At 36.6% G+C, this 23,093-nt stretch overlaps 2 protein-coding genes across 2 annotated transcripts; both read right to left on the bottom strand.

Moving 5' to 3' along the window:
• Positions 1-753: 753 nt before the first annotated feature.
• LOC134250782 (aspartate aminotransferase-like) lies at positions 754-7,782 on the bottom strand. Its single transcript, XM_062733131.1, has 12 exons — positions 7,459-7,782; positions 5,872-6,009; positions 5,616-5,743; positions 5,383-5,446; positions 3,791-3,830; positions 3,489-3,579; positions 2,905-2,970; positions 2,698-2,811; positions 2,049-2,131; positions 1,746-1,899; positions 1,149-1,325; positions 754-1,023 (listed from the first exon to the last, which is right to left on the bottom strand). The coding sequence occupies exons 1-12, from the start codon at positions 7,658-7,660 to the stop codon at positions 985-987; spliced, it is 1,296 nt and encodes a 431-aa protein (XP_062589115.1). The 5' UTR covers positions 7,661-7,782; the 3' UTR covers positions 754-984.
• Positions 7,783-19,121: 11,339 nt separating this feature from the next.
• LOC134250779 (uncharacterized protein F54H12.2-like) lies at positions 19,122-21,293 on the bottom strand. Its single transcript, XM_062733128.1, has 2 exons — positions 20,898-21,293; positions 19,122-20,534 (listed from the first exon to the last, which is right to left on the bottom strand). Exons 1-2 carry the CDS (start codon positions 21,291-21,293, stop codon positions 19,122-19,124), a joined length of 1,809 nt encoding a protein of 602 aa, XP_062589112.1.
• Between the last annotated feature and the right edge of the window lie 1,800 nt (positions 21,294-23,093).

Raw genomic sequence — 23,093 nt, forward strand, 5'->3', positions numbered from 1 at the left:
AGACTTGCTTCGGATGCTGGATCTGACCTACATTTTCATTCCCAACTAACTATGAGCCCTATTTGGACCAAACTTGCATAGATGATGTATCTAGGGATGGACACTACCAGACTTGCTTCGGATGCTGGATCTGACCTACATTTTCATTCACAAGTAACTATAAGCCCTACCTGAAGCAAACTTGCATAGATGATGTATCTAGGGATGGACACTATCAGACTTGCTTCGGATGCTGGATCTGACCTACATTTTCATTCACAAGTAACTATAAGCCCTACCTGAAGTAAACTTGCATGGATGATGTATCTAAGGATGGACACTACCAGACTTGCTTCGGATGCTGGATCTGACCTACATTTTTCATTCCCAAGTAACTGTAAGCCCTAGCTAAACCAAACTTGCATGGATGATGTATCTTAGGATGGACACTACCAGGCTTGCTTGGGATGCTGGATCTGACCTATATTTTCCATACAAGAGACCAGGTTAAAGTTTTGGGAACAGATCAATCCGAATGAATTTTTTTGATATCTGCAGTTTTAACAGTTATGAATATTTGTTTGCACAATACATGTTTTTCACACTACACGCATAGAAATGTATATATGCCATGTAGAGGGTTAAGCACAACTTGCAAAAATATTGTTGTTGGGATGAATACTTAATATTATTAAAATATGATGTAGGATTTGCATTACTTAAACTGATAACATTCGTCGAGGTGAGCTTCGTAATCTTTGATTACCTATGTTTAATGTTTTATGAAGGTGTACAATCTTCATTTACAAGAGTTTCATGGAAAAATAGAATAAATTAAATGCTTCATTAAAAAGAACTAAGTTTATGTACATTCTAGATAAAAGATATATGAAGATATATCTCTGAATCTTCATCTCCCAACTTCTGGATGTCTTCAATATTCACAATACAACACAACACTTGTAGGATTGTAATTATAAGTAGTCTCTCCATCATCAGTAGCCTTTAGTATTTCTTCTGGTCCAATACCCATTTTTTCAGAGCCTGAAATATATGTGAATACCCTTAATTAAAGTGTAGAAAATACTACATCTCTGACTCTTTGCGGTCATATATTTAATATTACACACCTGAAGTTAAACTGCCTGTACATTTTAAGATTAGTTTACCTGGATACCATTGTATACTGGAGTGCAGTAGTCTTTGACAAAGTTTTCTGGTAAGTCTGTCTCGAGTCCTAAGTCACGACTGTAGGTCAGCGCTTTACCTCCGTCAAACGGAACGTAACACAGACGAGTGGTCAGCTCATCCACTGGTCTCAGGAAGGCTGGACCGCCAGCCATTACCTACAAACAGGAGTAATCATAGATAATTTGTGTTAAGATGGTCTCACTAAAGGATTGTGAAACAATACACCACATTTACTGCTGTAAACAACTGCTACACCACATTTACTGCTGTAAACAATACTTACAGCTACACCACATTATTTTACTGCTGTAAACAATATTTACTGCTACACCACATTTACTGCTGTAAACAATACTTACTGCTACACCACATTTACTGATGTAAATTTTACTTACTGCTACACCATATTTACTGATGTAAACAATACTTACAGCTACACCACATTTACTGCTGTAAACAATATTTACTGCTACACCACATTTACTGCTGTAAACAATACTTACTGCTACACCACATTTACTGATGTAAATTTTACTTACAGCTACACCACATTTACTGATGTAAATTTTACTTACGGCTACACCACATTCATCCAGCATGACAGCACACATCTCCTCACAGGTTTTATACCCCCTTCTTCTGAGATTTTCCTTGATGACCTCAAAGTCAGGGAATATGTAGTACCCCGCAGTAGGTTTTACGGCCTTTACTCCCACTGACGTCAGTTCCCTGTTATGATATAGATGAAGGTGGAAATGAATATTTCAAATCATCTCTAAAGATTTTTAATTGAATAACTAAGTACATAAAAAAAAATTAAAAACAACCTCCTTCCATTATTAAGACTGATGAAGAAATTAAGTAGTAAAGTACCATACCAGTAGCAATAAGAGCCCACAGCATCCAGTATCCGAGAGCAGTGTTTGATGTAGTCATCACAGAGATCCAGATTCTGGAACATCTAAAGTACAGACATATGTTACATATCACTGGTTCAGCTTCTGTCCTAAATTATCCCCATTTAGTGTTTACCTCAAAGAATATATACTGAACTCAAGAGCAGGCTGGTCTATGGTTGTGACTGACCTTTTTGGCCAAAGTGACTAATGTACAGGTGCGACTTACCGTAGTGACGGGGGGGGGGGGGCTTACCTCTTTTCTGTAGCTGCCAAATGAAAGGGGGTGATGTATAAGTGTGCCTCACCTTTGTGATTTTGAACTGTATTGGGGAGGGGATTATTTGTAAGTTTGACATACCTCTAAGGCTGCGTATTGCACTGGGGAGGGGGCTGAAGTGTAGGTGTGACATACCTCTGTGGCTGCATGTTGTACTGGGGAGGGGGTTGAAGTGTAGGTGTGACATACCTCTAAGGCTGCGTATTGTACTGAGGAGGGGGCTGAAGTGTAGGTGTGACATACCTCTAAGGCTGCGTATTGTACTGGGGAGGGGGCTGAAGTGTAGGTGTAACATACCTCTGTGGCTGCGTATTTTACTGAGGAGGGGGCTGAAGTGTAAGTGTGACATACCTCTGTGGCTGCATATTGTACTGGGGAGGGGGCTGAAGTATAGGTGTGGCTAGCAGCACTCCTTACAGCTTTCCTCAGATCTGACAGTTGTTTAGGGTACATGTGGTAGCCCAACTACAATAAATGAGAGGCATCATTATGTATAACTTACTTGCTTTTAATGTGATAATAATTTTAAGACACTTTTGTATTAACTGGTTTTCTTACCCTCCATCCTCCAGCACTCGCCCATTTGGATAAACCAGTACTAATGATGGTCCCCTCTGGGTAAAACTAAATGATAGATATGTATTTTGAATATGAGGAACTTATAAACTCAGTATTCTGTAATTCTGTAAGCAATGCTCTAATTAGGATTAAAGTTTTAGGAGAAGGACTTGAGTTAATATTTGTATACATAAAGAAACTACCGAAAAAACTAGTACTTTTGGCAGTTTTTTTATGTGCATACAGTTGTATTTAGCTTAATTACAACTTATAAAGAGGTTATTGTAAACAGTAAAAGGCTAACCTGCATATTTTTCTTAATACCCATACCCCCCCCCCCCCCAAAGTTTAAAATCAAAGTTTAAAAAGACCAAAATACAAAATTATATAATTTTGGAAAACGAATTAGATACCAACAATAAATATACATGTATTCTGATTTAATACTTAGTACATGTACATTGGTATGTCTATTTGACAATGCGGTGATTTTAAACTAAAGGAAACAAATTACATGTACATATTTTCCCTTGCTAAAGGATTGAAATCATAGGTCACTGTATATTATGAAGATTTTCTCTTACTTTTGCAAGAGAGACGTGCTTCTGGTCATATCGTATCCGAGAGTAAATTTCGTCTGATAGAACAATGATGTTGTGTTTTCTAAATACACCACTGAAAATCAAAAACATATATCAAAACCCTGTGTTGACTGTTAAAACAATTTATTTCTTTGTTTAATAGTAGGATATATACACGATTTGTGCGTATGAAAAAATCTTCTCAGTCTTTTATAAGTAAACTTGATAAACGGTTGCATTTTGAATGTAGAAAAGAACCATTTTTTTTTTACAAGTGCAATTTTTTATTACGGGGAACATTTTACCTGAGGTCTTGCAGCTCTTTTTCAGAATAACTTGTACCGGCTGAAAGGGAACTTAGTTTAATTCACAATATCACGAAAATCGTATACTAGTAGTACTGAGTAAAACTGTTTCCCTACCTACAGATTTCGTGGTTGGCAAAATAAAATGTAATGAATATTCAAGATATTTATTTATCACTCATTTCACAAATGATTTTGTACTTAACAATTTTATTTACTAGATATAGTACAAGTATAATTGCAAAACACCATACATTTTGTTGTACAGGACTTCTAGGGAAAAAAACATATTTTTTCTCGCTGAGTCCTCCTTACTGCTGGAAATTTTTTCCTCACATCGAGGGTGTTTATCTCCTTAGGATTTTTTAAGTAGTTATCTCGCTTACTAGTAACCTGCGGCAGTGCCTCAAACTCCTTATAATATTATACCTCTACTGATTTTTTCATACACAGTTGTATAATAGTTAGGCAGTATAATGTGAACAATTCCCTAGAAATCTCTGTGAATGGACTAACCCCCGTGCGTTAGTCAAATGAGTTAATCCCTGCTTCGGAAGCTATTTCCCCGGTTATCCGTAATCCTCTTGATTTTACACCTATATCGGTCTAATGGACTAATCCCCGTGCGTTAGTCCGGAAGCTAATTCCCGTCCTTCGTGATCCTCTTTTTTTTAAACTTTTGTATCAGTTTAATTAAATGGTTAAAAGGTGTATCATTGACTTGAGGGAGTTAGCAAGATTTCAGTTCTCCTCTGCAGTTGCGGCTGCGCCTAGGAAAATATCGTTCTGGTCTTGGGTAACTGGAATCTTGCTAACTCCCTCAATGATATACTTTAACTGTATTTTATAAAACAAGTTAACCACAAATATGGCAATATTATGGGCTTTTATTCAAGCATTGAATTAAAAGTTCGTATATATCTATAGATAATTATCGCAGGAATCATGTTTACAATGTTATACTGAGTATAAAAAAATTAAATCTTCCAATGAATATAAAATATGTCAGAGAAACAAAATATGGACATGATTTGTAGAGCATGACAGAGGATAATACTGTAACTATTATGCAAATACATGTAACATGGTTAGGTAACCTAGGAAAAAATCATAAGGCAGTTTCCATCTATATGCCGGGACAATCAACCATGTCTTTTTATGGACTGCTATAAATCTGCGTGCATTTTTGACACAGCGATCTATACCATCAAGTAATCAGATATCTTATATAGAGAGCACGATACATAATGAATTCTGAAACTTCCTCTAAACTTTCTCTCAAGGTCACTAGAGTTAAATGTTCACTTATATGAGAAAACATTGTGAATACCTGCAGATGTGAGAACTGATTCACATCACCGAGATATTCATTCGTTTTGCATTTCTTACTTAAAATACATATCTGTCTATAGTTACTATAACTACAGTGTTAATCTCTCCATACAACAGTACAACTCAAGGTAACGAACACAAAACAACGATTTGCAAGTTTTATCCCCCCGCCTTCTTTGAATATGTACGTACCCTCTATGATTTTACAAAATTTAATGTGTTATATTTGCCTCTAAAGATATATTTCAAAATTCTCTTACTTGGATTATCCGGGTTATTTAGGATAAGAAGACGGTTTTTCTTCATCGTGTTCTTTTCCACAAACTGTAAGTATATTGGATGCAATGATTACTCAGTATTCATTGGGCGTAAATCTGAGAAAATTTCAATATTTTACAAGCAAAGAAATTGACTTTTTTTGAGCTAAAAGAAACTTTCCGATAGGCCTAAATACAAAATAAAGGAAGGCATTTAGTAAATTTAAATTAGACACCTCATTGATAAGTTTTGGCGTTAATTTCCAGGCGCTATCCAGATCTGTTTCCATTACGAATGGTGTGTGGTGAGCTAAGCGGGCCTGTGGTTTATACGTTGTCCACGAGGGAGACACCACTATAACATCTGGAAAGGAAGATTTTACAATTAATAATTTTTTTTTTTTTTTTTTGCAAACTAACTGTTTGCAATTTATAAAGGAAGCATCTTATATATGAATCCGAGATTTATGGAAATAAAGATTTTTTTTTTACCTCCGTTGAATACATGCATAACGAGGTAGATGAGTTCCTTACTCCCGGGCCCCACTATAATATCGTCAGGGTCAACCTCATCGAACCCGTCATATTTCTGGTGGAAGTCACATATTGCTTGACGAAGTTGTTTAAGTCCTAAAGAAAAAAAAATCAGACTCCCTTCGGTAAAACATAACTAATCAATCAACAATAACGACAAAGCAAAGGTACTAGTATGTAAATACACAATTTCAACGCTAGGAACAGGGACCTGTTGAACCCCCTTCCCCCTCTCCCCCCCCCCTCCTTCCCAGTAGCCCCATTAAAAATCAAAGAATTCAAATCTCCTAAGTATAACCCAATAGGTAAAGTAGACCCGGGATCGAGTTAGAAGGGCCTGCGTACTTGGTAATTCCTTACAGGACATGCAGCCTCCAGGTTTACTGGACATGGGGATGTGATGTCTTGGAGAGGTAGCCCCTTGACATTGGTAAAAATGTAAATGTACATAAAATGATGGTAAATTCTCAACACGTTTAATTATATCTCAAATGTACTTTCAACAGTGCTCAAGATGAAATGAATGGCTAATTTTGTGATCTGATTAATGAGCTACTCACAAGCTTTGCTTTCATATGACAATGAAAAGAGATGATCAATGTTATTTAATTTTTTTCATGCTGTAACACGTAAATTAAAAAAAAAAGTTATCCAATCCAAATGGAAAAGGGGGAGTGATTTCTAGCTTCTTGGCATTCACGCTCAAACGGGTTGCTTTACTGAAATGCATATACCCGGTAAATGGCTGTCAACCTTGGACCAGGTAACACGTACGCTATGTGCAGGAAACATTATCATAAGTAAATACAAAAGACATGTTCTACGCAACAGAGATATGTACTGCACATTTTTTTAAATTTTGCACTCCTCAGGTGATCACCGAACGATTGTCGTATTCTTTAAATGTCACTCGTCTCTCTCTCTCTCTCGCTCTCTCTCTCTCTGTGCCATGAAGACTGATGCCTATTCCAGCTGGATTAACATCTTTACAATAAATATACATTTATGTTCTAATTAAGCACCCCTTCCCAATTTTTGGCAGCTTGCACTTCGCAAAAAAATGCGCGGCAACCTTGGTTATTTTACATAGCTATACTATAAATTCAAGAGATACACAGATTTATTTTTGGAGTATATATAAGGACATACACCGATAAGCTGTTGACCACACCGATTTATTTTTATCGTAGAAGTGGCGTATTTATTTAAACTTACTGCCAAAGTCAAGGTCTATATCAGCATAAAACAGGGGGAAAAAGAAGGAATTTCACAATATAATAAAAAGAAGGTTGACTTCCCTCTAAATAGTATAATATGTTTATGTTATAATCATTCTATACAGTTATAGCAAAGATTTTGCAAAAATGCATTTAATATTACAAATTGAAAAATGCCGACAATGAAACTGTGAATATAGCATGGCAACTGTTTTCGCCGGAGACTTGCAAATTACTGCCATTTTTCAGAGAAATAAAATAAAAACTTAAACTAATTCCCCTACAGTTCATTTCGTTGACCCGTGATCAATATTCTCGGCAGGCCTACCTGCTACAGGGAGGTAGGCGTTCTCCCCGGCGTGATCCTTCAGGGCCCGGACAGCCGATTCCACTACAGGGAATGGGGACTGTCCGAACGCGAAGTGGTAAATGTTCCGTCCAGACTGAATCAACTCCCGGATGTGTTCATTAAACAGGAGGTTGGATGCCGGAGCATATTCCGCCAGATCCGTCCGCACTAAGTCGCTCATCGTCAGCTGTTCGGGGTTTACGGAAGCACGTCTGTGCACGACTTCCAGTCGATTTATTGGAAATTCACTAGATAACTTGGAACATGCAGTGTCGTATAGTCAGGATCTGTCTACACTGTAAAGGTCACCTGTGCAGGTCAACTCTGGCCTTTATTGTGGAGTATTGTATTTAAACGTCCTTTTTACCCGCATATAAATGGATTTTAAATTTTCATAAAAAAGTATTATAAAGTGAGAAAAAGGTAAAGATTCGTATGGAAAATTGCAGAATAAGATTTTGAACATCAGAAAAAAGTTTTCAATTTCTAAACATTCTTAAGATGCGATATAATTGCAACATTAGAAACCAAAATAGATTCTAAAACAAGATGTGTTTGTGGAACACTATGCGTCCGGCGGCAACAAATTTAAAAAACATATTTTTAGCATAAAGGTCACAGTGAAGGTCACAAGGTCATTGATCTTGGTGTCATTTGAAAGATCTTGATTAGTGAAGTATGCATACCAAATATGAAGTCTCTATCTTTCATGGTTCAAAAGTTATGGTGAAGGTTCAAAAAAGCTATTTTTAGCATATAAGACACAGTCAAGGTCACAAGGTCATTGACATTGGTGTCATGTGAAAGGGCTTCATTTGTGGAGTATGCATGCCAAATATTAAGTCTCTATCTTTCTTCGTTAAAAAGTTATGGCAAAGGTTAAAGTTTGCCGTCAAAAACGCTATATTTAGCGTATAGGCCACAGTCAAGGTCACAAGGTCATTGACCATGGTGTCTTTTAGAAAAGCTTAATAAGTGTTGTATGTATACCAAATATGAAGTCTCTATCTTTTATGGTTCAAAAGTTATGGCAAAGGATAAAGATTGCAAAAAACCTCTATTTTTAGCATATAGGTCACAGTCAAGGTCACAAGGTCATTGACCTTGGTGTCATTTGAAAGAGCTTTATTAATGGAATAGGCACGCCAAATATGAAGTCTCTGTCATTCATGGTTCAAAAGTCATGGCGAAGGTTAAAGTTTGCAGACAAACAGACAGACAGACAGGACAAAAACTATATACGCCTCGGATCTTTCGATTTGGGCGCATAACAAGATGTGTTTATGAAACACCGATTCCCCCGTGTGGCAACATAGCGAAAGTTAAATTTTCTCAAATGCAAACCAAAGATGTTGATACCCTAAGAAAGGCCTTCTCACAAGAAATTATACAAATGTGAAATATGAAAGTCCTGGCACCACCTGCTCAAAATCTATGGCCAAGGTTAACGTTTTTCAAAAGGTAGGTCAAACTCCTGGGTCAAGGTCTTAGGGTCAAGGTTGTTGGTTTCTAGGGAAAGACATTGTCACAAAGATTACATTTGGGAAATATGAAAGCCCTATAGCCCTAACCGTTTAAAGTTATTACCAAGGTTAAAGTTTTTTTAAGTACATCAATCTCCAAGGTCAATGTAAAAGGGTAAAAGATTTTGTTAACCTTTGCACAAGAATTACTTATGTGAAGTATGAAAGTTTTTGGTACCCAGTGAAAGATATTGTCACAAGAAATACTTATGTGAAGTATTAAAGCCCTAGCCATTACCGTTCAATAGTTATTACCAAGATTAAAGTTTTTTTTAAGTAGATCAATCTCCAAGGTCAAGGTCAAAAGGTCAAGTTTCTGGTATTCAATGGAAGGCCTTGTCACAAAGAATACATATGTATTGTATGAAAGTCCTTGGATCAACCATTCAAAAGTTATGGCCAAAGTAAACATTTTGGAATTTTGATGTAAAAGTGTTTTAAACTACATGTACAAGGTCAAGAGGTCAAATTTGGTGATACTTAAAGAAAGGTCTTGTCTTAAGGAATACACCTGTGAAATATGAAAGTCATACTAGTAGTTCCACCCAGTCAAAAGATATGGGCAAGGTTAAATTTTTACGGACAATCAGACAAGCAGACAGACAGACGGACGGACAAGGCAAAAACTATATACCCCCGAAACTTTGTATACAGGGGCATAACAAGGTGTGTCTGTGAAATACTGATGCCTCCGTATGAGTTGTCTTATGGCGAAGGTTAATGGTTTTGCAAGATCTGGGGATATTAATTGTTTGGTTTTTTTTTTTTATAAAGTCAAAGTTAAAATTTTCTAAAAGTGATTCAAACTCCAAGATCAATGTCAAAGGGTTTTAGATTGGTTAAAATTAGCGGTATGCAAGGGAAGACTTTGTTCTAAGAAATACACTTGCTAAATATAAAAGCCCTTGCGTCAAGTGTTCAAAGTAATGGGAAAGGTTAAAGTTATTTTAAAAAGTCAAACTCCAAAGTCAAGGTCAAATACGATAAAAACGCTCAATATTTTAACCGAGACAGACAATTAACACATAAACTTATATTGCAGGAATTTCACAAATCTTAAGTCTCCTTTTCGTACATTCTTTTGTCATGATAATGGCATTCTTAGTAAACCTCTCATTGAGTCGTATTTTGCCTGACTTGTTTCATACCAATCGTTACCTTTGTTTTTACTAAATTTGACTACGGAATTTTCCATCTACATAATCAATATATTTAATCAATAAAATGCTATCTTTGGTTTTAGTACGGGAATGTACGGTGGCTGGTATAGGACATGGTATGAGAATTTTTTTTATTAATTCGTGGCCACGAAATAAAAATTCGTGGGAACGAAATAAAATTCGTGGCCAGGAAATAAAATTCGTGGGAACGAAATAAAATTCGTGGCCACGAAATAAAAATTTGTGGGAACGAAATAAAATTCGTGGCCACGAAATCGTGGGAACGAAATAAAATTCGTGGCCACAAAATAAAAATTCGTGGGAACGAAATAAAATTCGTGGCCACGAAATAAATTTTCTGCTATATAATGTCATATTTAGCTTCTTCTCTTGTATGTCAAGCAATGCCTTAACAATTACATGTACCTTTATTGAAGTAAACACACTTTCATTTGTATTAAACAACTGAGTTTTATGTGAAAACAATCAGTGCAGCCCCTGGGGGGATAGCCGGGTCAAGGGAGTGCAGCCCCTGGTGGGGGATAGCCGGGTCAATTCAGTACATATAGTCCCCTAAATACGGGGGTCTGTTTACACTGTGTTTACATTACACTATACGCTGCTACTACGATTCACAACGGTGCTACTACGATTTTGGCAGCGAGTCAAAAGAATTTGATTATGACGTCACTCATTCACAGTGATTTTCCGAAAATGGAAAAAAAAACAATAACACACAATAGAAACAAGAACACAGCAATTTTATTCAAGTAAAAAAAAATACAACAATTTACTTTTTCTTCTTCTGTGCCTGATCGGTCTTTTAATCTAAAATACCATCCAAATTAATCATCCAGGCCGAATCATCATCAAAGTCCAAATTATCATCATCATCATCATAGTCTCGTGTCCTCCAAGGGATACCTTTTTCATTTGGAAAATAAGGAATTATTCCATGGAGATACTCTGTATAAGTACATTTGGGTCCTTTTAAGGGTTTTCCTTCTTTCTTGGTCTGGAGTAGATCTTCAATACACGATTCTAACTCGGAGGTAAAGTATTCAGTTCCAATCAGAAAATCATCATAATCATCCTCAGCTGTGATCTCCCATTTGTAGAGATGATAACCCTTCATTCCCTCAAAAGAGTAGTGCTTCCTTATCACGACATAATTTTCAGGAAATTTCACTCTTTTTTCCAACCATACTTTTTGTTTAGATTGTTGACATTTTTCTTTAGATTGTTCCGGAATCATCATATCCAAGCCCCACATTTGTTTACAGTATTCCCAATAAGTCCATGGTTTTTGATTAGATTCCTCTGAATGGGTTTTATGGTAATCCTCCCTGGCTTCTTCTAGGGTTTCCATCCAGGGTCCATTCTTGTCAGTATTCTCAATAAGCCACCTATACCTTGGTTCCATACCTCTGACTTGACCACTTTTTTTTTTTAAGTCTGTCAAGTTCGAAGTGTCAAGCAAGACTGATTGTCAAATTTTACAGTTTTTTGCTTTATATACCTGCTGTGGGGCGAGTGCACGTTTTACCTACGTTTTTATGCTGACTACGCAGGTAATACTTGGCAGCGAGTCAAGTTTGTTTAGGGCCGTGTGCAAAAAATATGCTGACTTAAATACTTGGCAGCGATTCAAGTAGGGGGGCCGTGTCCAAATTAATCATCGGTTACATTGGGCCAATGTTGGCAAATGACATTGGCCCAATCATCGGCCCAATGTTGGCCCGATATGTTGGGCCAACGTTGGCCCAATGTAGAGTGTTATTTCTGCAGATATTGGCCCAACATTTCGCCAACATTGGCCCAGTGAATGCGACATTGGGCCAATGTTGGCCCAATGTCATCAAGAACATTGGGCCGATGTTGGCAAATGACGTTGGCCCATTGTCATTTTGCTCACTGGCCCAATGTTGGCCCGATATATTGGACCAACATTGGCCCAATGTGTATAAACATTTAATTGTTACAAACTTGTTTATTAACAAATCCGATCGTCTCTAAAATCAGAAAAAAAATCTACCACCAATCCTACTTAATAAATACAAGTTAGCTAAAATAAATTTACAAGGCTTGTTAAACTTCTTTACAATTCATCATAACAGAATACATTATCAGTGATTAAATTTATTGTTTCTATACAAGAAAAGTAAGTGAAAGTATAAAATAACAAATGTGTTTTGATACAGTTAAAACAATAAATAATTTGCCCCTGATTTAGATTGAAATTTGTATCTAGTAGAATAAATTTCAAAAGTTTTCCACTCATTTAACTTATATATACTTTTTATTAACAGGTTTATAACCAATCACTGTCCTCCATTGTATTTTTGAACGCATTTTCTTCTTTCTTGTCCTGCTTGTTCTTATTTTTCCTTCATGGTCGTACTCAGTGAAATTCAAAAGAAATTGATTCGTCATACAAGCGATAAGTCCGAACAGCTCCTTTAAATAAAAAATTAGATCCATTTTATGAAGCAAATCTCAAAAAAAGAAAGACAAATGCTGAAAATTACATTTAAGCAGTACTTAATTAACACAATTGCAAGTTTATAGTATTTTTAATTGATTCTGTGTATTGGAAACTATTACTATTTATAACATAGGATATTCGATTATTTGTAGATTTAACATGTTTAAGTTTGGGTGTTTTTCTTTTAATTTAGATATATTATTTATATTTTTTCTGCATTTATTATAATGTATAACTATAGCATTTGTCAGGGGAACAGAGCACGTATATTATTACTTACTTTTTAAATCCTCATCATCTTTGAAAAAGCTTTAGTTGCCTTCCAATGGAATTTTTTTAAAACATGGCAGCAAATACTCTCCTCTTCATTCACCAAGTTATTTCCACTAATTAAATAAAATGAGAACTTTAATCTTAAGAGATTTGATTTCCCTGAAACATGTGAAACACAAAGTAACAATTCCAGAATTTGTTTTCTTAATGGTAGAAATATAGTAGAAATTTATGAAACGAAACTGACCCAGGCAAAAATTCAAAGATATTCAAAAATAAAATTTACAAATTAGATTTTGATTAAGATAATAATAATTGACATAGATCAATGATACATTTTATTTTATAAGTTTTAAACAGAAAGGATAAAATGATTAGCGACTGATCTAGTTACATATTTAATTTAAAACTAAATCAAGCTTAGAAAAAGATAAAGATGATGATCAGATCGCATGAAACAAACTTTGCATTTTGTGTTCTAAAATCTGAAATACATGTTATTTGAGGTAAATATAGTACTTACATTTCGATCCGTATGTAAAATGTCTGGACATAGCTCTAAAAATTAATCCACATTAAAGTCCAAAGCTTTCTTTTTAACATAAAATCTTCAACGTTCTCTGTAAGAAACATCCGAGATTAAAATGTTAGGCGTGCTAAAAGGATGCAGATTTGACCATCCTGTCCTATCAGATATCACGATTACCATAGAAACTGGCCAGTCTCACGCTGTGAAAAACCCTGGCCTAATTGTTTGTCAGAAAATGTTCTCTTATCTTAGAATATGCCCCCTAAATGCAACACTTTAGAAAGTGTGTGTCTTGTTCGTCTTGTATTTTTTTTTAAAATATGCAAGTTAATTTAAATTGATGTTATATTATTCTCAAAAACATTTACTTTATAGAACTAGTAGTGTTTAAACATTTACACAAATTTTAAAGTTTCACAGTAAACTGCTATATAACTTGATACAAGTGCATGTTTTTAGGTATTCATGGTTGGTATATATGTAACATTAAATGTATAACAAACAGTTCACAAAAGACTGATTGTCAAATTTTACAGTTTTTTGCAATGTTATATACAAAATCTGCTTAGTGGTGACAAGCTAACAACAGTGGCCCAACGTTTACCAACGTTGTGTCCCCAACCAACCTCGGCCTCTGAGTAAAATATTGTAATGTTGACATTGACCCGACATTGGGCCAACGTTGTAAACCCAACATTGTAAACAGTGGTCCTACGTTAGGCCATTGTTTCCTACCTCAGCTTCTGAGTAAAATCGTGTTATGTTGACATTGACCCAACATTGGGCCAACGTTGGCCCAACAAACTACAACAGCGTGATTCAATGTTTGTTTAGGGCCGTGTGCAAAAAATATGCTGACTACACAGGTAAATACTTGGCAGCGATTCAAGTAAACCCAACGCCAACCATTGGCCAACGGTCCAACCATTAGCCAACGTTGGGCCAACGTAGTCATGCTATCTGGGGTGCACCTTTGACCTACCTTTTTATACCCGTTGCATCACCTGTGAGGGGGGCCGTATGCAAAAAAAAAAATACGATAGACCTACGTTTTTTATGCTGACTACACAGGTAAATACTTGGCAGCGATTCAAGTCAGGGGGGTCGTATGGGGAGACTAGCTACCATACATTTTCTATGTCGACATATGAAAACAATTCTGTCCCAGAAATGGTACGGACTGAACCTGACCCGTTATTTCGGAAAGCCTTACAGTTTCCTGACCCATCCCCAAGCGGGCAAAGTGATTTTACTGTGGCAGGACATAGATGCGATGAAGAAAGTATGTATTCAATACGGAATGAAATACCTGGAAATTTCACACAGGCTAGGAAATCCGTGACTTTTAATACCAGCCTCAATCAAATCTACGAATTACCCCCCGAAGACCGGAGAAGTCCCTGGATGCAATTAGTAGCGGATCGAATACGATTTCGGAGGAGAATTCGACAGTTAGAAGCATTGTTAGTTTTTAAGAAATAAAATAAAAAAAAATCATGTAATACTACATCAGTGTTATGTTATTTTTATGACTTCATCTTTATACAGTCGGGTTCGGGTTCGGCGGCCATAGCGAATTTCGGCGAGATTTTACCCCAGTGAAAAAGGCTTGTAATCTACCTTGTAGGTCTTTTAAAGTTGTTTCACATTGTTTATAATTGTGATTATGTTATCCCTCACCTATATGTTTAATGTCAGCTATGCTAAATAATCCATTTCTGTGTAATTTGAGAGAATGTTTTTGTCATGTGCTGAAAGTATGGCCTGCTATTCATGTCATCATTTTAAAAGTCTATAGTAAATAAAATCTGTCTTTAAAAATAATACATTTTACAAATGACATTTAATATAATTAGAGTATAGGAATCCATATATATATAAGAGATATTATTTTTGCATTACATTTATAAGAGGCATTGTCTCATGTAATTTAATAACAAAAAATGGGTTTTATTTTTCTATACAGTCCTCAAACCTGGAAGATATGTTTTGTTCCTAACCAATCCATTCTCTAAGTGAAGTGAAGCGTGCTGGCTGTTGGTCTTCCTTTGGGAAATACACAGTGAAATAACTAACATAAAAACAAAACTTGAATCTAAAAAAAGTTTCAATGAGATATCATTTTAATTTATTTCATTATTATTACTAAGATAATTATTTAAAATGTTTATATTTTTAAAATGGAATAAAAAATAAATAAATCTGATAATGGAAATCAATACCATAAAGATAGCAAGTTTTGACTCCAATTACTGATAAATTTCTGAATTTTCCATTAAAATATTTGACATTATATCACAGGGGAAAAGAAAAAAAAACTACTTGAGTGTTTCTACTGACCCCCCACCAGAGATCTGCTTATGAGTGCATGGGGATTGCGGTGGACCTTCATCTCCTGTTTAAAACAGACATTAGAGTATGACAGATAAAAAGGTACTTTTTTTTCTTCTTTATTTTACATCACATGAAAATACACAATTAATGATGATGATGAAGAATGTACACATGTTTTTCATAAGTGTGTACAAATTGTTCAATATAATGTCTATAATGAATCCAATTTCCTTGGGCTAGTCCACACCCAATCTTGTAAGGAAAAGCATAAGTCTGGTAAGGTAAACTTTCCCCCATTTCTTGTAAACAAGATTGAAACCATTGCTCTCTGTTTTGTGGGGTATCCTGATAAGTGGAAATTCTTTTAGGTCGGTGACTTGCTTTTCCATAATCCCATTGAGCTAATAAACAAATGACCACAGGGGTTTGTGAGGGAAACACCTTAATAGTGCCTGGAATTCCTCTATCTTCTTCTACGGCTAAATTTCTAGTCCCTAAAGGTCTGCGAGTGGCATAGAGATTGGCTTGTGGGAATTTCTCTGCAATACTTTGACTCAATCCATGAGCTTTTACAGTTAAACAATTACATTGATGAACAATAGCTTCTACCTCACAGTTGAGTAAATCACCTTGTATCTCCTGGAGACTCATGATGTAAAATGAATCTATTTTTTAAAACACCCTTGTTTTTATAGAACAACAACAACAACAACACAATAAAACAAGATTTTTTTTATTATTCAGGTAAATCTACAATCTCTTGGAACTAATTCTTTGTTTCTCACATCAGGTTTTAGAACTCCATATTCTTCATAGTCACCTTGTCTATAAAAAGTTCTTTCCAATTCTGGGGTGCTGTAAGACATCTCAAAACAGGTTAATTTATGAATCTTTCTGTACATGTATCTCCCTTGAACTCTGTTTTTCATTTGAATGAATCCTCTCACATGATGAAGTTGTCCAGTTTCTGGATGCCTTTCTTTTTGTAAGATCAAGTATTGATAATCACTTCCAATGATTTGATCTACATCTTCCTGTCGGCACCCAGTTAAATTAAATATCCAATTATTGGCTATTCTACCTCTGTCTTGTTTTAAGTAAGCAATATATCCATTGCCTGTATTTTCTTTCTGTTTGTTTTGATAATGAGCCTTAATATCCTCCAAGAGTTTGTTTGGTCTTATGTTTTCTTTTTCCTCCTCCTGAGGTTTATATTCTACAGGATGTTCTTCCATCAAGGGAGGTGGTATAAATTCTGCAGGATGTTCTACCATCAAGGGAGGTGGTATGATATCTTTTCCTCCCTCCTGTATAAGTAACCATTCAGTTTCCTTTAATCTAGTGTTCTGACTCATTTCTTTACTGGAGGTGTTACCCATAATGAAACCAGTCCACAACTGAGGTGTGTTTTGTACCATGTTTACTATTTATACTTTTTTTTTTAAATTGTATCTATTTTTATCAATCTTTAAAAAACCCTCAACACTTTTTTGTTTTGGTGTTTTGAAAAAAAAAAATCTATGGTTAAAGGGAGATAACCTATTTTTTAAAAAATGACAAAAAACCCACAATTTTTTTTTCTTTTCTTTTTTATTGAGATCTAACAATAAATAACAGTTCAAATCTTTTTTTTTTTTATTCACATCTTGACCAGCTCACATTCTTTAAGAACTTTTTCTTCCTAGCTTCTCTAGCTGCAATAGCTTCAGGTTTCTTCCAAGCTCCTATTTCCCATTCTATCCAATCTCTGGGCTCCAATTCCTTATTTCTCTCCTCCGGTTTCAGAACACCATATTCTTCATAGTCACCTCCTTGCTTGTAAAACATACTTTCCAATTCTGGAGTACTGTGAGACATAGCAAAATCTGGCAGCGATATGAAGTCTGCACATAGTCAGTCCTCCTTCTGGTTCCTTCATTTGAATGAATCCCCTGATTTGATGCAGTTCTCCTGTCCAGGGATGTCTTTCCTTTTGTATAATCAAATACTGGAAACCAAAGAAGAAATCATCTTGGTTGCTCAGAAACATGTCTATATCTTCTTCTTCTTTAGGCTCTTTAATAATGAAAGTCCAATTAATGGCTATCGGGTAACTTCTGTCTGGATCATTAGGATCCTTCACAGGCTCATGCAGGGGTAAATATTCCTTCTTAGGTTCTGGATCCAAGGTTTTCAACTCCATTCTTCTTTGTTGAAGAGCTTTGTGATAAATAGGTTCCCAGGTCTCCGGGTGGCATATTGGACATTTAGGATCCTTCACAGGCTCATTCAGGGGTAAATATTCATTCTTAGGTTCCGGATCCAAGGTTTTCAACTCCATTCTTCTTTTTGTTTGAGGAGCTTCGTGATCCCCCTCCATAGGTTCCGTCATTCTCTTTTCTAATAAGGCAAATTTATCTTTATCCATCTCCATGTCTTCTAATATTCTTGGAATTCGCTTGCTAAATAATGAGTGCAGGGTACTCCCAGCTCCGCTTTATATACCTGCTGTGGGGGGGGGGGGCGGGGCGTGTGCACGTTTTACCTACGTTTTTTTTATTTTATGCTGACTACACAGGTAAATACTTGGCAGCGATTCAAGTCAGCGGCCCGTGTGCAAAACATACGTTTGACCTACGTTTTTTTTATGCTGACTACACAGGTAAATACTTGGCAGCGATTCAAGATTATGACGTCACACTTCACAGTCAAAAGCTCAGTCTAGCCTAACCAGTTCAAACTGGATTTTCTGAAAACACTAACAAAAGACAAAACAAAGAACACAGATTTTTTTTTCATTCTTTATTTTGTAACAACAAACAACAAACAACAAACAACTCATTTACAATACATTTTGATAAAAACATTGACACTTTTGTCCATGACCCGTAGGTAATTTATGATAAGTGTTTTTAAACCAATTCGCCACGTATCTGTCCCTTTTGTAAAGCCGTACTCTGGTCAAAGGGGAATAGCCACTCGTCGGTTTTCTTTCTTTTCTTGTCTCTTTGATGTAAATAATACACGCAATATTGTCCACACACATCGGTATTCCAGTCTTGATAGCGATACGGATTATAAATCCATTGTTGAGCATGACGCTGGATAAAATCTTGAATTTCTTTTTGTAAGGGAGGAAATCCATAAGAATCGAAATATTCCACCACGGGATTGCTCACATATAGACACACCCAATGTTCTCCAGGTCGATCTTGAGGATCCGTATTGACCACCACAGCTTTTTCTCCAGGTCTTAATTGATCCGGTAATAAATCTACAGGATACACGCCTCCAAAAGAACTCTTGAATTCTCTGGATAAGACTTCTCTCAATTGTCCCGTATCCATTTTTTTTTTTTTTTAGTAATCAATGCTCACTTCTCTCTGTTTGTTAATTTCTAATAGGTTATCGAATTCTGCATACACCACACAATTGATGGTGTTAACCGTATTGTTGGTAAACTGCACTTCTACTCTCAGATTTCCTGTTTCTATGATGTGGAATTTATCCGATTGCGCTTCTTGATCTTTAGTGAAATCCCAGCCCCATAGAGTGTAGCCGCTTTTATACTCTTCTAGGGTGATGTCCGGAGCCCAATCTTCTCCTAATTTTCCCAGAGCTTGATACAGACTGAGATATGATCTCAGATATAAATCGTCGTTGAAATTAGGCTCAAAACAACGAGTACTCATGGTCTCTCCGTTGATACTGACATCTAATTTCTTGATCCCAAAGTTTTGGAAATGAAAGGGATTTTTAGTTTTATCTCCGTTAAAGGCCGCATTCTCCACAAAGCCTAAAATGAGACGTTTAGGCATCTGACCTTGAAACAGATGATCCGTAATCTTAGACTGGGTTCCTGAGCCAATGGTAAAGGTTTTCACTTCCACTCTTCTCAAGGGATATTTGGCTCTGTGGGTATTCAAACTCTGATTAATGGTATTCATCATGACTGCTGTGGGTTTGACTTTTCTCACCCACAAGATCATACTCAATATTTTCACTTTTCCTGTACTTCCTCCTTTGATCATCATGTAGAAAGAGGGTCTAGCTCGATTAAATCGCAAACGGACGTCCACTCCATTAGGTAGAAATCGATCTTGTTGAAACAAATCCAAATGTAAAGTATCCAGCAAACTGATTTTCTTACTGTCAGCAATAGCTTGGTGTCTTTTTCGGAATCCTTCGTTTTTAGAATTAGCCGGTAACGCTGTGAGGATGGGTGCGTTAATGGTCACCGTGTCAGCCCCACCATCTTGACCCGGAGTTACATCAAAGGTTTTATTTTGAGCTACACCAAGAGCCTCTAACCCCACTTCGTCCATGTGTCCTGCCGTATCTTTTTCCCACAGACTACAGGCCCTCGTCTGTGTCTTTAAAGTTCTGGGTCGGTAAGACAATAATTTCTCCAGATAAGCTTTGTAAGGATAAGTATCCGTCCCCGGAGTTATTATTTTGCCATTCAGACTGACATCGATTTCCGTAAACATGGAATGTAAGATATTATTCACGGGACTGGAAGTGCTGTTCGCCCCAGTCAGATTACTTCCATCGTCTTTGGTAAATTTACATACCATTTGAACATAAGTTTGAGATAAATCCAGATAATGATCTCCTTGTCCTTTAATTTCAAATTCGATGGGAGCGGTGTCGGAATCTAAAGTACTGGAAATGGGGTAATATTCTTCCCATTTCGAGTCTTCTAAAGCAATATTAGTCGGAGGGACTTGAAACAATTCTAAATTGTTCATCCCACACGCACAGGAATCGGGCTGTAACATGATGTGTCTACTAGGATTCAGTTTTCACAAATGAACCTTCTGTTCCCTGGACTGTCCTATTTATACTCTCTCTCTCTCTCAGTCAAACACATCTAAATGACGTTTTCTTTTAGGAATTCCTCCTTGTTTTTTCCTTTTTCTCTTAGGACCCCCTCGGGCTAACAGGATTCTCCCTCTCCCTGTCTGCTTTCTTCTTTTTCTTCTTCTTCTTCCTTGACCTGTTTGTCCTTTTTTCTTCTTTTTCTTTCTAAAGGGTAAAGAGACTCCTCGATTGAAAGCAAATAGACCTGTATTTTTGGCCGCATTGAGTCCGTGGGTTAAAAGAGCATTTCTGATGTTTTTTCTTTTTCCCACTACATCCCTGCCTATCTTCACTCCGGCCATGATGGCTTGTTCTTTCCCATGTTTGAGTAGATCTTTGACAAATCCTCGACCTTTTTGTGGCCCCATGGCTAACTTGGTCGCTTCTTTGAGAGTCAAACCTGAGCCTATGCCCGGTAGGGGTATGTTAGGGACTGCTGCCGAGAGGAAGTTTAAAAAATTTCCTCCTTTTTGAGGTTTCATGTGAGTTAAAAGCCTACCCAATTTGAGTAATCCTGTAAGAGGAGTTCCCGATAGATTATCCAAGGGAAGGGCTCCCACCAATCCAGAGATGATAGAACCTACTGCTCCGCCTTTTTGACGTAATAAACCTTTATGATAAGTCCAACTGTGTCCTCTTTGTCTCAGTAATCCGGGATGATACTGCATGGTTCATGTCGCTTGTTCAACTGACCTTTATATCCTCTGGGGACTTCCTTTTATACCCTTTACGGCTGAATACAATACAGACAGCAGACCAGACAAGCCACCACACCCAATAAGATGGAACACAATAACGGTACATTCATCTCAGTAGACTTTTCTGAAATGAAGTTTCACCACTGATTTACCACTTACAAAGGGCATGGGAGTCCCTAAAGGAGTCATGATGTGAATCTCAATGGTATCGAAATGTTTTTTACTTAGTTTCAAATATTCCGCTCGAATGGGTTCCCATTTGGCTTGTTTTGAATCCTCCAAATGAAATGTACAAGGCACCACTCTTAAGAGTTTCAAGGCATTGGAGCCTACCGTCTGGGGTTGAATCAAGTCACAATAGACATACATGGATTTCAGATTTTCATATAAATCCACAGTACTGTTTCCCAAGTAACTAATGTTGATCCATTTGGTCATGTTTTCTGTATCGTTCTGAAGAAATACTTTCTGACCGTCCATGCCTAGCTTATAAGCTAGGGATGTGGGGAAACGAATGCATAAGGGAGTAAGCATTTTTTCATTGATTTCATACATCACTCGATCATAGGTCTCGTAATATACTAATTTCATAGACTTTTGATCATTTCCCTCACTAAGGGTTTTCCATATTTTTTTCAATGATCTCTCTAGTCCTAGACTTATTTCCTCTGTTAAGGCCTTTGGGTGAGTGTAAGGCCCGGGTCTGAAGTGAATTCGTCTAATTTCCATCTTGCTATCTAGTTCAACGAGTGCAGGCCGTTTAGTATGAGCCCAATCGAGCAGTACAGGACATTGACGTAATGGCATTGGGTCTAAGGTTTTCATTTTAAATCTGCCATAAACATTGGGGTTTTTGATATGGTGAGCAAAAGACTGAGGAACCAGGATGTCAAAATAAGCCTCCTTTTCTGTAATGTTTTTCAATGAATTGGGATACATCATTTCTGTTAAAGCCACTTCCCATTCTCCGTCGGTTAAATCTAGGGATTGTGGTAATAAGGTTTTAAATTGAGCAGTCGTATTGCTAGAAAAAGAGGTCATAGACCCATCACTGGGTAAAGTCATGTAAAACCCACTGCTCTCGGCCATGTTCAATTTAAGACTGAGACTCTAGACCTTAAGACCTTTGTATTTATAACAACACTTTTTTTAAAAAATTCAAAACATTTATTCAAAAAAATTTACACATCTATTTCTTCTTCTTCTGATGATGATCGGTCCTCAATCACTCGAGTCAACAAATGTCCTTTCTTTTCCACCGAGTCTTTAATCTGGGAAAAGGGGATGCGACAATACAAGTACTCTGTAGGACAATAATGAGGTGGAAACATCAGTCCTTTTTTCTCCATCTTGAAATAATATTTCAGACAATCTCCAATGTCCGAGTACCATGAACTTTCATTCTGAATGGTGTTGATGGGTGTCAGTCGATTCCTTTGAGTACAAGTAACCCATTTGAATTGCTGATAATGTTGGTTGATTTTCACCCTCACTCTAGATCCTGTTAGAGGATAGGGAATTTTCATTCTTTTTTCCAACCACACATTCTCCAGGTAATAGCCTGGATGATTTTCAAAGAAATCCATGATGGCTCCTATTTTAGTTTTCATCCACCCTCCTTGCATGTACATACACTGACTAATGGGACTCTCACAATACCAACGATACTGCATCTTTGAAACAAAAAACACGTCTGACTTGTTCAGTGTCCTTTTTCAGAATGAGAGAGGGTTTGTTATATACCTCTTGATAAAACCTTTCATCTATTTT

Source organism: Saccostrea cucullata, unplaced genomic scaffold, assembly GCF_032062105.1.
Source record: "Saccostrea cucullata isolate Sc308-1 unplaced genomic scaffold, CSIRO_AGI_Scuc_v1 ctg3931, whole genome shotgun sequence".
Lineage (NCBI taxonomy): Eukaryota > Metazoa > Mollusca > Bivalvia > Ostreida > Ostreidae > Saccostrea > Saccostrea cuccullata.

Excerpts from the sequence above, each read along its gene's own strand:
- LOC134250782 (XM_062733131.1), bottom strand. The coding sequence starts at position 7,660 with ATGAGCGACTTAGTGCGGACGGATCTGGCGGAATATGCTCCGGCATCC. Across the intron at positions 3,831-5,382 it reads AAATAACCCGGATAATCCAA|CCGGTACAAGTTATTCTGAA; the intron begins GTAAGAGAATTT and ends GTTCCCTTTCAG. Across the intron at positions 2,132-2,697 it reads TACAATATGCAGCCACAGAG|ATGTTCCAGAATCTGGATCT; the intron begins GTATGTCACACT and ends TCTGTACTTTAG.
- LOC134250779 (XM_062733128.1), bottom strand. The coding sequence starts at position 21,293 with ATGCAGTATCATCCCGGATTACTGAGACAAAGAGGACACAGTTGGACT. Across the intron at positions 20,535-20,897 it reads TGAAGATAGGCAGGGATGTA|CCCGATTCCTGTGCGTGTGG; the intron begins GTGGGAAAAAGA and ends ATCATGTTACAG.